The sequence below is a fragment of the Brassica napus genome, chromosome C5, assembly GCF_020379485.1.
Source record: "Brassica napus cultivar Da-Ae chromosome C5, Da-Ae, whole genome shotgun sequence".
Classification (NCBI taxonomy): Eukaryota; Viridiplantae; Streptophyta; class Magnoliopsida; order Brassicales; family Brassicaceae; genus Brassica; species Brassica napus.
Window position 1 is genome coordinate 8052778 of NC_063448.1, and position 14488 is coordinate 8067265.

Consider the following 14488-nt stretch of genomic DNA (forward strand, 5'->3'; position numbering starts at 1 on the left):
AATATTTTTTCCAATTTTAATAAACTTAATAATTTCTTCCAATTTTAATAAACTTAATATTTTTTTTCCAATTTTAATAAACTTAATAATTTCTTCCAATTTTAATAAACTTCATAAAAACAGTAATTTTTAATTGATTTTAATAAAATTAATTGATTTGATTTTAATGACTTAGGGTTAAATTTTAATAAATTACAGATTGACCCCAAGAACTTTTATTAAAGTCAATTAAATTCGATTGTTATGTTCTCACCATATAATCATTAACTTCGTATATGTGACATGTATTAACATAAACTCTGTATAGTTGTTGACACATTTTCATATATTGGATGATTTCCACCATATTATAGTAAACTTCGTGTAGCTGAGAAACTTTTTTCCTAAAATCAATTAAACCCGATTGTGATGTTCCTACCATATAATCATTAACTTCGTATATGTGATATGTATTAACATAAACTCCGTATAGTTATTGACACATTTTCATATATTGGATGGTTTCCATTCTATTATACAAAACTTCGTATAGCCGAGAAACTTTTTTCCTTTTTAATTTCACTTTCTAAAAAGCTGTTTTTGGCTGGCAGCAGTTTATTCATTCTTTAACTTGAGTTCCACTTTTGACCCTACTATTTTCCACTTTTATCAAATTCACTCTCCTCTTCTTTACGCCTCAACTAACTTAACGACGAAGCCCTCACTCACCCACTTTCCTTTATATACACTACACCTCCACGCCCAACGACACAAGCAACTCCCAACAGAACAAGAAATGGATTGGTTCTCATGGCTGTCTAGAACAAATCTCGAACCTTGTCTCATCCACGAATACAGTCTTTCCTTCTCCAAGAACGAGCTCGAACACGAAGACATTGCTTACTTCAACCACGAGTTTCTCCAGAGCATTGGCGTCTCCATCGCCAAGCACCGTCTCGAGATCCTCAAACTCGCGCGTCGAGAGCGCAAGAGATCTCCTCTTCTCACCTCTCGTTCCATCTCCAGAGTCGTGGTTGCCATCAAGAAAACAAGCAGGTGTGTCTCTGACCACCTGCGCGCATGGATCCGCTACGAGGAAGAGTCGTCTCGAGCTCTGGTGCTTGTCCCTAAGAGAAGCAGTGGGGTTGGGAGGTGGAGAGGAGGGTTTATGAAGAGGAACAAGAGATCTGTGACGCCGAGTAACGCAAATGGTGGAGTAGTTCATAAGCAGCAAGAGGTGTTGCTGTTGACCAATGGGACTCCTTGTAGGATCGATAGCTTCTCGAGTCCCATGGTTTTTGATTACAGTTTCAGGGAGGAGATGGTTTATAAGGACAACAGACAAGATACTTATCTTGAAGAGATCAAATGGGATTCAATGTTTCAGAATCTGAAACCTACTTGAAGCTCTGTTCTTGATGGTGAGAGATGAGGTTTTAGAGTTCGTTCTTCCACCAGAATTTTTTTTGAAGTTTTGCATCGGTTCTTGTGCTTTGAGTGTGTGTGATTAGTGTTTCTGTTAGGCTAATTAATTTTGATAATTAAAAAATTCGGGTTGAGTGCTGAGTGTCAGGTCAGGTGAGTGTGGGTAATCATGTTGTGTAATGAGTCTTGTCTCTTCATTCTTTGCTGTTTGCCTAAGTCTTTGTTCCAGTCAAAAAGCTTCCTTTACAGCTTTTACTTTTTACCACTTACAGATCAGGAGTGTGACTAGAATTGGTAGAACAAAATTTGACTCTAAATAATTATTTACTCTAGGTTGAACTAAGAAGTTGCCAGTCAAATAGAATACTAATTTTTCATTATTTACTATGTACTGATTACAAACAGAAAAAACACACACTAAATATTGTTAGGAAATACGCGGTCAAATTTTGCGGAAAAGCCAGAATTTATGGGAGCGGGAAAGAAGCACACACACCAAATTGTTAACGGAGTTCGGCCAATGATGCCTACGTCTCCGGACCTGCTACAGATCTTTTATTATTAACCAGAGAATTTTTACAAGCTCACAACTCACACCTCGATCCCAAATACACTCAGAAATTACTAGTAATTTCTTAAAAAAGATTTTTTGTGAGAAAAAAAAGTTTTTTTTTTTTTTTCTTCTTTTTTCTTCTCCTCTCCTCTCTCGTTCTTTTCTCTCTGTTTTCTTGTTTTGGGATGATTTTCCTCTTCACCTCAGCTCTCCTTTTATAAGCATGAAGAAGGTGTTTGGTGGCTCACAATCTTTGACAAAACCAACGTCAACAATTTCAGCTCACCGTCCATGCCGTCACCGTCCATGCCGACCAACACGTAAAACGTGTTTTAACAATCTCCCACTTGAAGACTGATTTCAATCTGTCTTCACACCTTGATCAATGTAGCAGGTATTCCCAGCTTGTTACTCCAACAAGCCAACTGAGGTTGCACACAACCTCAGCTTATCATACGGCACGACCTTCGTCAGCATGTCTGCCGGATTCTTGCTTCCTGGGATCTTCTCAAGCACCAACATTTCATCTTCTAACGCGGATCTGATGAAATGATATCGACGATGTATGTGCTTCGTCCGAGCATGGTAAACCGGATTCTTTGCCAAATCAATGGCACTTTTACTGTCACAGTACAACACACCTTTCCCTTGATCATGGCCTAGCTCTTCTAGAAAAGACTGTAGCCATATCATCTCTTTTGTTGCTTCCGTTACCGCAACATACTCAGCTTCACAGCTTGATAGAGATACAATTTTCTGCAACTTTGAAACCCAACAAATTGCAGTACCGCCAAAGGTGTAGACATACCCGGTTGTGCTCTTCGTGCTGTCAACGTCACCTCCATTGTCAGCATCAACATATCCCTGCAATCCCGTCTTAGACTTCGTGAAACATAGCGATAAACTTGGATTTCCTTTTAGATATCTGAAAATCCACTTAACGGCTTCCCAATGTTCCTTCCCTGGATTGCTCATAAATCTGCTAACGACTCCCACTGCATGTGCAATGTCTGGCCTTGTACATATCATCGCGTACATCAGCTTCCTATAGCAGAAGCATATGGAACTTTATCCATACATGCCATCTCGTCTTCCGTCTTTGGAGACTGTTCTCTGGATAACCGAAAGTGACTTGCCATGGGAGTACTAACTGGCTTCGCGTCATCCATGTTAAACCTCTTGAGGACTTTCTTCACATACTCCTCTTGTGATAGCTTAAGACCTTCCTTGCTTCTACTGATTCTCATCCCTAGAATCTGTCTTGCTTCTCCAAGGTCTTTCATCGCAAACTCTTCTGAGAGTTTCGTCTTCAAGCTATTGATCTCGTGCAAGTCTGCTCCTACTATCAGCATGTCATCGACATATAGGAGCAATATCAAGTAGGACTCTTCAAGCGTCTTGAAGTAACAACAGTGGTCAGCTTCACACCTCAAGAAACCAACGCCTTTAATAAAGCTGTCGAACCGTTTATACCACTGTCTTGGAGCTTGTTTTAAGCCGTACAAACTCCTTTTTAGCTTGCAAACAAGGCTTTCCTTCCCTTTGATCTCAAAGCCTTCGGGTTGCTTCATATAAATTTCCTCATCCAAATCACCGTGAAGAAATGCCGTCTTCACATCCATCTGTTGAAGATGCAGATCTTCTTGTGCTACCAGCCCAAGAACCGTTCTGATGGTCACCATCTTGACTACAGGAGAGAAGATTTCAGTGTAGTCAACGCCTTCTTTTTGTTGGAATCCCTTCACAACAAGCCTCGCTTTATAGCGCTTACTTCCATCAGGTTCTTCTTTTATTCGGTAGACCCACTTGTTATGCAATGCCTTTTTCTCCTTAGGCAAATCTGCTAACTCCCACGTGTGATTGGATAACAACGAGTCCATCTCGTCGTTCATTGCAAGCTCCCACTTGATCGACTCATCAACTTGCATAGCTTCCTCATAACATTCAGGCTCGCCTCTGTCTGTGAGCAGAATGTAGTTGAGCGATGGAGAAAATCTTACTGGCTTTCTGATGATTCTGCTTGACCGTCGTAACTCCGTGACTGGTGTATATGGGACCACTTCTGAATCATCACTTTCTTCAGCCTCACCACTCTCGTCTTGAGAGATTTCTTCTTCTGCTGTTGCGGTATCCTGTGGCAACTCCGGTGTCAGGATATCTTCTAAGTCAACAGCTCCAGGCTCTTTCTTCTCCGAGCCTTCTCTTAGCTTATCCTTGTACAACGCTTCTTCGTTGAACACAACATTCTTGCTGCGGATGATCTTCCGATTTTCATCATCCCAAAACCGGTAACCAAACTCCGCGTTACCATAACCGATGAAGTAACACTTCTTAGACTTCGAGTCAAGTTTACTTCTTGCAGCATCATCAATATGAACATAAGCTAAGCATCCGAACACCTTTAGATAAGAAAGATTTACTTTCTTTCCGCTCCAAACTTCTTCAGGGATCTTAAATCCCAACGGTACAGACGGTCCTCTGTTTATTAAGAAGGCTGCGGTATTGATTGCATCTGCCCAAAACGTCTTTGGCAATCCACAGTGCAATCTCATGCTCCTTGCACGCTCATTCAAGGTTCGGTTCATCCTTTCCGCTATTCCATTCTGTTGAGGCGTTCCAGGAATAGTCTTCTCCATCTTGATCCCATTATCAGCGCAATATCTCTTGAACTCGTCGCTGATGTACTCTCCACCATTATCAGACCTTAAACACTTCAACTTGAGATTCGTCTCAATCTCAACCATGGCTTTCCATATTTTGAAAACCGAAAACACTTCATGCTTGTTCTTCATGAAGTAAACCCACACTTTTCTTGTGGAGTCATCAATAAAGGTCACATAGTAGTATGAACCTCCCAGCGATGCAACAGGAGCGGGTCCCCACACGTCAGTGTGCACCAGCTCTAACTTCTCAGACTTTGGCTCTCTTCCTCCTTTAGAGAAACTAACTCGTTTCTGTTTCCCAAGGATGCAGCTTTCACACATCTGATGATCCACCGTCTTCAGATCCGGAAGAGCGCCATTTTCCACCATGAGTTTCATCCCTTTCTCACTCATGTGTCCCAACCTACAATGCCACAACTTGGTCTGTTTTGCATTCTCGACAACAGCAACAGTGTCTTGATAACTCGTCGTCATATAAAGAGTGCCTCTTTTATGACCTCTAGCCACCACCATGGAACCTTTCTTGACTCTCCAGGCTCCACCACCAAAATTAACATCGTGCCCCATATCATCAAGTTGACCTACTGAAATCAGATTTCGCATCAACTTTGGCACATGTCTGACCTTGGTAATCTTCCACACACGTCCGTCTGACATTTTCAGGTTGATATCTCCAATACCAACTATGTCCAAAGGTAATCCATCAGCAAGATATACCTTTCCGTAATTTCCCGCAACATAATTTTCCATGATGTTATGGTGCGGTGTGGTGTGGAACGACGCTCCTGAGTCAAGCACCCATGAATCGACTGGGCTATCGACATAGGAGATTGACGCTTTGGTGGTATTTGCAGTTGCATCACGAGCTTCAATTTTCCTCGGGGAATCAACAGACACTACCAATGCATCAGCGATTTCACGTGTCACTGCATTGGCTCCGCCTCTAGTGTTGTCTTCCTTCTTCGGTGGTGCTCGGCAATTCTTCTTGATGTGACCTGTCTTTCCACAATTCCAGCACTCTGCAGGCTGTCTGAATTTGGATTGACCCCGTCCATTCCTTGACTTCGATCTGCCATTACTTCGGTTATTTCTATCTGGGTTTCTCCCTCTGTTTTCCACGTTGAAAGCAGAGCTCGTTGATGCTTCCCCAGAGTCTATCCTTCGAACTTCCTCAGCAAGGATACGATCTCTAACATCATTGAATTTGAGCTTTTGAGTACCCACAGAATTACTAACCGCTGCCCTCATTGGCTCCCAACTATTTGGCAGAGATGCCAACAAAATCAGTGCTCGCACTTCATCTTCAAACTCGATTTCAACCGATGACAGTTGGTTGACAATCGTGTTGAACTCGTTCACATGTGCGGCAACCAGGCCACCTTCTTCCATCTTCAAATGAAAGAGTTTCTTCATGAGAAACACCTTATTGTTTGCCGAAGGTTTCTCATACATATCAGAGAGAACTTTCATGAGCCCTTCTGTGGTCTTCTCCTTCGCAACGTTGTGAGCAACGTTTTTCGATAGTGTTAACCTTATAACACCCAGAACTTGTCTGTCAAGGAGCTCCCACTCAGCCTGATCCATATTCTCAGGCTTCTTGCTCAGCGGTTGATGAAGCTTCTTTCCGTACAAATAATCTTCGATTTGCATTCTCCAGAATGCATAATCTGTACCGTCAAATTTCCCGATACTGTGCGCCAAACCATCTTCGCCTCCCATCGTTTCTGGAACCACCGTGTATTAGAACACCTCCGTTGACAAACCGATGTTACCGACAAAATTCACTATTCATGAAGTAATGTTTACGTGAATAGTAACCCTGCAAAAAAATTGACCGATCACCGTAACTCAGGCTCTGATACCAGTTGTTAGGAAATACGCGGTCAAATTTTGCGGAAAAGCCAGAATTTATGGGAGCGGGAAAGAAGCACACACACCAAATTGTTAACGGAGTTCGGCCAATGATGCCTACGTGTCCGGACCTGCTACAGATCTTTTATTATTAACCAGGGAATTTTTACAAGCTCACAACTCACACCCCGATCCCAAATACACTCAGAAATTACTAGTAATTTCTTAAAAAAGATTTTTTGTGAGAAAAAAAAGTTTTTTTTTTTTTTCTTCTTTTTTCTTCTCCTCTCCTCTCTCGTTCTTTTCTCTCTGTTTTCTTGTTTTGGGATGATTTTCCTCTTCACCTCAGCTCTCCTTTTATAAGCATGAAGAAGGTGTTTGGTGGCTCACAATCTTTGACAAAACCAACGTCAACAATTTCAGCTCACCGTCCATGCCGTCACCGTCCATGCCGACCAACACGTAAAACGTGTTTTAACAAATATTACTCCTTTTTTTTTCAATACGTCAGGTAGTTTTAGCCAAAAAATAGTTTCAGGATATAAGATCAGCATAAGTGGTGGTATACACAAGAGTCAGTGAACATCTAACAATATTAAAAGCACAATATACTCAATAGAGAGGCTGCCACGTCATTTAATTAAATCCACCAATCAGAAACAATTATTTGACCACGCCAGAACATCTTTGTTTTGAGAAAATGGGCTTTGGCGTAGTTTCCAAAAAAAATTATCACGGCCATCGAGCCCGACAATTCCAAATTCATGTTCAACTTCTCGATTCTCTGTAATCGACTCTTCCACTCTATCTTCCATCTCTGTAACCCCTCTCCTAATCAATGATGCTTTTTATACCTTCTGGCTGGTTTCGTTCCAATTTCCGTTCATCCTCCTCTTATATAAATGGCTTCGTCTAAACCTAAATCCTATCAAAATCAAAACCTAGCAGTAAGAGCAACTGAAACCCCTAATCGTAGAGCGCCTTTCTGATCGATGAGCAGGTATGACATTGACATCCTCATATTTACTTTTATTTACGACCAAATTCCACTTACCCATACAATATGAAATCAACTTCCTGATGTGCTAGATTTCTGTTCGTTAAGATTCAGTTCCACTGTCGTAACGATTCAGTCCCTCTGATTAATTGTTGGTGTGAGTGTGATTGTAGCCTCTGAGAAATAATATTAAACGGTGGAGATAACTACAATCTATAGCGTGGAATTGGAAGAGGATACTTTTGGAGAAATCTTAGGCCATCAGCATTGCAAGATACATGCTTGCATATCTTAGGATATATTTAATAATATAATTAGATTAAGAAGTTTTGGCAAGATACATGCTTAAAAGTAGGGATTATTGGTAGAAGTTTGTAGAGGTTCTTACCCCAAATTTTTTTTTTTTATTGAGAATGGATTAATAGGATTTTATACTAAAACTTATAACATTAAACATAAGAACATTACAAAAGTTTGAAAAAATTAGAAAAGTAAAAAATAAATTACAAAAGTTAAAAAAAATTACAAAAACATAAAATAAAAGCATAATTTTTATTTAATAGATAGAAACTTAAAAATGAGATTTTACCCAAACTTATCCCATATATGTTCGATCAAATCATGTTTCAATTGTTGATGGACTGGTCTACCCCGAACTCTTGCTCGACGATCAAGTGAACTGAAAAGCTCAGTAGGTTCCTTAACGAGAAAAGAAATATCTGCATCTTGAAACGTCTCATCTTGATCGTCTGTACGTCGTTCATCTTCTACAATCATATTATGGAGTATGATACATGCTCTCATAACATTAGATATCATGGATTTTTTCCATATTCTTGCTGGATTTTTAATAACGGCGAATCTAGCTTGGAGGACTCCAAAAGCACGCTCAACGTCTTTTCGGACAGCTTCTTGGGTTTCAGCAAATAGTGAATGCTTTGGACCCTGTGGTAGTCGGATAGATTTTATAAAAGTCGTCCATTCCGGATAAATACCATCAGTGAGATAGTAGGCCAAATCGTACTCCCTTCCGTTCACATGGAAGTTGACTTCCGGAGCAACTCCGTTAATAATGTCATCAAAAACAGGTGATCGATCTAGAATATTAAGATCGTTCATCGTACCTGGAGCTCCGAAAAATGCATGCCATATCCAGAGGTCATAAGAAGCTACGGCCTCGAGGACAATCGTTGGTTTATCGGTTCCTCGTGAGTACATACCTTGCCAAGCGGTAGGGCAATTCTTCCACTCCCAGTGCATACAGTCGATGCTTCCAATCATCCCGGGAAATCCACGTTCTTCTCCCTTATGTAGTAGTCTTTCAAGATCCTCCGATGTTGGACGTCTTAGATATTCATGGCCAAACAAGTTGATAATTGCGGCGGAAAATCGATGCAAGCAATTCCGAGCTGTTGTTTCACCAAGTCGGACATATTCGTCGACTGTATCGGCCCCACCACCATAAGCCAATAGACGAATTGCAGCCGTGCATTTTTGGAGTGGTGATAGACTTTGCCTTCCGACTGCATCTTCTGTTGGAGCAAAATACTCAACTTCCGTAGAGAGACGGTCGACAATACGCAAGAATAAGGGTTTACTCATTCGAAAGCGCCGTCGGAATATATTGGGAGGGTATGTAGGAGTTTCCGAGAAATAATCATTCCATAGCTGCCGGTCGCCTTCTTCCCGGTTTCTCTCGATAAATATACGTTTTTTTCGCTCTTTCGGTTCCGGAATATTAGCAGGGAAGTCATCAAATTCTTGAAAGAGATGTGAATATTCATCATCATCATCATCATCTTTTTGATGGTAATGGTAATGAGATAAAGATGCCATATTTTTATTAACAAAAAAACTGGTATTGAGATTGAGTAGAAGAGATTGTTGAGTATAAGAGATTTTTGATTAATATGTATAATGTTCGAACCATTCTCATATTTATAGAGAATGATATATCATCTCGTGTTGTGTTTATTGTCGACATATACATCTTGTGAAACAATAGTGACTAATGTTTTGTATCTTTGTGGTCACGGGAAAGTGAGTATGAGTCTGTTGTTTTGTATCTTTTGTGGTCACGGGAAACTGAGTCTGAACATATAGCATTCATGGGAAATCAACAAAGTCTGAACATAACAAATATTACAAACATGTCAAGTTTTAATACCTGCAAAAAACAATACGAAGTATTAATCATCAATAGCAGTTATGATTTTTAAAACAAGAGAAGCAAATGACAAAGATTAATTCAAACAATGAAGCAAAACAAATATATTGATTCAAACATTGTAGCAACGAAGCAAAAGACATAGATTAATTCATTATAACAAGAGACATTTTTTAAAACAAGAGGCGATCTAATCTCAGTACAACAACTTTAGTAAGTTATTCTTTACAACTTCTTCAGCCTCTTTCAGTGGTTCTTTTTTGGCTAAAAGAGTGTCTAGAATAGCTAGCTTAGACAGTCTCTCCTTCCTGTCCAAATCATCCTTCTTCATCTCCCAATCTTCCCTCTTCATCTCCATGATGGTCGCATAATCAGCCACTGACTTTCCTTTTGCAGTGTTCCTTTTAGCCTTAGCCGCCTTTACACCTTCAGGCCGGACCTCATCATCAGCAGCAGTGGTGTTTGTACTTTGGCTCGGGGTGTCACATTCTTTTCGCTTTGAAGAACCAGTCGGTTTAGGAGTGTTCAGACTTAGCCACTTCTGTTCAAACCGCAGAATACACCACGCATGCTCAAGAGTAAATTTCTTCTTGTGATCAGCGAAGTAGATCTCGTGCGCCATCTTGAGAACATCGTGATCACTCTGACCAGAGCTGATCTGTCTCTCTGCTGCTGCATATGCAGCACAGAACTTGTTGGTGAAATCGTTTATCTTGTGCCACCTCTGTTTTATATTCAGATGCTCTCTTCGGTCACCACTCTGTTTTGCATGTGGAGATGCAGCATAATATTCACCTACTCGGGACCAGAAGGTCCCTAACTTCTGTGAATTTCCTACCACCGAATCCTTAGACGTGTTTATCCAAGCGCTGATGATAACCTCGTCATCAGCTGGTGTCCACTTCTTTCTGTCCTTAGAGGTCAATGGTGTCGCGGTTTCTTGTGAACTAAAAGGAGGGATATCAGCCTGTTGTGACTCTCCAAAGTGGACCATCTCACATACAAGACCAACCTGTTGGTGAAATCATCATTACAACCTTACCTACCAATGATCTAAAGTAAACTGAATTCCTCATAAAATCCTCATAAAATTTCATTTCACCATGAAGATACATGTTTCTATTATAATGTTCGACTACAGCTTAAGACAATCCGAAATACGACAAAAACAACTATACAAATGACTTATGATGAACACATAACCGAATTCAAATTACCAACTCAACACATAAACCAACTCAAGGTCTCGTCTGTAATCCCTAAACTTTGAAATACATTTACTAAACGAATTCACATTACAGTCACCTCATTACACCGAATTCAAATGACAAGGAAGCACCAATCATACAATTACACCGCGAAAGGAGAACAAATAAAGAAGACGTACCTGGTTTTGATGTGAATCGGAGGAGAAGCTATGAATCAGAGGAGAACCTATGAATCGGAGGAGAAGCTTTGTGTCGGAGGAGAAGCCGTTGAATCGGATGAGAAGCCTTTGAATCCGACGAGAAGTCTTTCAATCAGAGGAGAAGGCGTTGAATCGGAGGAGAAGGCTTCCAATCGGAGGAGAACACTTTGAATTGGAGGAGAAGCTTTCGATTGAGAGCGGAGGTGAAGTTTTTGATGTGAGAGCAGAGACACACCGCTGCTCACCTAGTCGCCGTCGATAACGAGAGAGAAAGGGGAGACGAGAAGAATGAAGTCGAGACCGATCTGGAACTTTCCTCTACCCTCTTCGGTCTTCCTATCCCCTCTCGCCACGTATGCCCAGGGACGCGTTAATTTTGTTAACAAAACTTCTAATTTTGTTAACGTCCCTCTTTTAATTGGGTTTATTTGATTTAATTTTGAACCCAATATTAACAAGATACGTGAGAAGATACAGCGATGCTGATGGCCTTAGGACATCAAGGAGCTGCCACTCGGCTAAGAGATGGGTCCACTGGACTCACGTTATTTACTTGGAAAGTAATCTTTATCTCTCCCTCTCTTGAGTTTTAGTTTGTCTCATACTCCTGGTTTCTTTGTCCAGTTACGGACGATTCAAAAACTCACTGTGAGCTAATCATATAGAGACTCAACACCGAAAGATACACCTCTAATTTGATGTTGCTTTGTTTTAATCCCCAGTCTTGAATTTTGCACTACCTTTCCTTTTAAAAATAAATATCTTCTTACTTTAACTACAAGTGAATCTATAGCAATAAAAGGGAGCTTTCGAGGGTGCATAAGGCGTCCACATGAGCGGAAAAAAATTATTCTAAAAGATGACACGTGGCATTAACAAAAAATAAAAATAAAAATACATATAAAGAAAAATAAATAATAAGTAAATATATAATATAAGAAATAAAAATGTTACATTAAACAATAATAAGTAAATATACAATATAAGGAAAATAAATAAAAAGTAATAAAAGAGAGCTTTTGAGGCTCCATAAGGCGTCCACATCAGCGGAAAAAACTTATTCTAAAAGATGACACGTGACATTAACAAAAAATAAAAATAAAAATACGTATAAAGAAAAATAAATAATAAGTAAATATATAATATAAGAAATAGAAATGTTACATTAAACAATAATAAGTAAATATACAATATAAGGAAAATAAATAAAAAGTAAATAAGCAATATAAAAAATAGAAATATTACATTAAACATCTATCATAATTTATAATCTATACTAATAAAAGAAAACTTTTGAGGCTCCATAAGGCATCCACATCAGCGGAAAAAACTTATTCTAAAAGATGACAAGTGGCATTAACAAAAAAATAAAAATAAAAATACATATAAAGAAAAATAAATAATAAGTAAATATATAATATAAGAAATAGAAATGTTACATTAAACAATAATAAGTAAATATACAATATAAGGAAAATAAATAAAAAGTAAATATACAATATAAGAAATAGAAATATTACATTAAACATCTATCATAATTTATAATCTGATATAAAAGCAAGAAAATTAGAAAACATAATTATATAATTAAAAAATAAAAAAACTAAATTAAACATCTATCTAAAAAATGTATATATACTAATAAAATGGAGCTTTTGAGGCTCCAGAGGGCGTCCACATCAACGGAAAAAATTTATTCTAAACGATGACACATGGCATTAACAAAAAATAAAAATAAAATACATATAAAGAAAAATAAATAATAAGTAAATATATAATATAAGAAATATAAATGTTACATTAAACAATAATAAGTAAATATACAATATAATGAAAATAAATAAAAAGTAAATATACAATATAAGAAATATAAATATTACATTAAACATCTATCATAATTTATAATCTGATATAAAAGCAAGAAAATCTATACTAATAAAAGAGAGCTTTTGAGGCTCCATAAGGCGTCCACATCAGCGGAAAAAACTTATTCTAAAAGATGACACGTGGCATTAACAAAAAATAAAAATAAAAATACATATAAAGAAAAATAAATAATAAGTAAATATATAATATAAGAAATAGAAATGTTACATTAAACAATAATAAGTAAATATACAATATAAGGAAAATAAATAAAAAGTAAATATACAATATAAGAAATAGAAATATTACATTAAACATCTATCATAATTTATAATCTGATATAAAAGCAAGAAAATTAGAAAACATAAATATATAATTAAAAAATGAAAAAACTATCTATACTAATAAAAGGGAGCTTTTGAGGCTCCATAAGGCGTCCACATCAGCGGAAAAAACTTATTCTAAAAGATGACACGTGGCATTAACAAAAAATAAAAATAAAAATACATATAAAGAAAAATAAATAATAAGTAAATATATAATTTAAGAAATAGAAATGTTACGTTAAACAATAATAAGTAAATATACAATATAAGGAAAATAAATAAAAAGTAAATATATAATATAAGAAATAGAATATTACATTAAACATGTATCATAATTTATCATCTGATATAAAAGTAAGAAAATTAGATTACATAAATATATAATTAAAAAATGAAAAAAATTAAATTAAACATCTATCTAAAATATGTATCTATATTAATAAAATTGAGCTTTTGAGGCTTCATAGAGCGTCCACATCACCGAAAAAAACTTCTTCTAAAAGATGACACGTGTCATTAATAAAAAATAAATAATAAATATACATATAAAGAAAAATAAATAAAAAGGAAATATACAATATAAGAAATAGAAATATTACATTAAACATCTATCATAATTTATCATTTGATATAAAGCAAGAAAATTAGAATAAATAAATATACAATTAAGAAATGAAAAAAAACTAAATTAAACATCATCTGAAAAATGTATAGTTAAATAAATAATAATTAAATACACAATATAAAATATAGAAATATTATATTATACAATTATCGCAATATAAGAAAAAATAAATATTAATTAAATATAGTATATAAGAAATAAAAATATTACATTAAATATATATCGTAATATAATCATTGATATAAAAGCAACAAAATTTAGAATAAATAAATATACAAAATAAGAACGATAAACAGTAAATAAATATACAATATAAAAAATAGAAAACTAAATTAAACATATATCTGAAAAATATATAGTTAAATAAATAATAACTAAATATCCAACATAATAATATTAGATTACACATATATTATAATATTAGAATAACTAAATAAAATATAAGAAAAATAAATAATAATTAAATATACAATATAAGAAATACCAAAAATACATTAGACATCTATCTAAAAAATCTATAATAAAATAAATAATAAGTAAATATAAAATATAAGAAATAAAAAATATTACATTAAACATATATCATAATATTATAATTTGATTTAAAAGAAAAACAGTTAGATAAGTA

General features: G+C 36.4%; 2 protein-coding genes across 3 annotated transcripts; one reads left to right on the forward strand and one right to left on the reverse strand.

Moving 5' to 3' along the window:
* The first annotated feature begins 588 nt into the window (after positions 1-588).
* On the forward strand, positions 589-1657 carry LOC106394592. The gene has a single exon (XM_013835156.3). It carries the CDS (start codon positions 776-778, stop codon positions 1382-1384), a length of 609 nt encoding a protein of 202 aa, XP_013690610.2. The 5' UTR covers positions 589-775; the 3' UTR covers positions 1385-1657.
* Positions 1658-7995: 6338 nt separating this feature from the next.
* LOC106442743 (glutathione S-transferase T3-like) lies at positions 7996-11404 on the reverse strand. 2 transcript variants are annotated; one of them, XM_013884393.3, is made up of 2 exons: positions 11023-11404; positions 7996-10647 (listed from the first exon to the last, which is right to left on the reverse strand). In XM_013884393.3, the coding sequence occupies exon 2, from the start codon at positions 9302-9304 to the stop codon at positions 8054-8056; it is 1251 nt and encodes a 416-aa protein (XP_013739847.3). In that variant the 5' UTR covers positions 9305-10647; positions 11023-11404; the 3' UTR covers positions 7996-8053. The 2 variants fall into 2 exon arrangements, with proteins under 2 accessions (XP_013739847.3, XP_048614093.1); XM_048758136.1 differs by having other exon boundaries at positions 9725-10647.
* Positions 11405-14488: the final 3084 nt, after the last annotated feature.

Excerpts from the sequence above, each read along its gene's own strand:
- LOC106394592 (XM_013835156.3), top strand. The coding sequence starts at position 776 with ATGGATTGGTTCTCATGGCTGTCTAGAACAAATCTCGAACCTTGTCTC.
- LOC106442743 (XM_013884393.3), bottom strand. The coding sequence starts at position 9,304 with ATGGCATCTTTATCTCATTACCATTACCATCAAAAAGATGATGATGAT.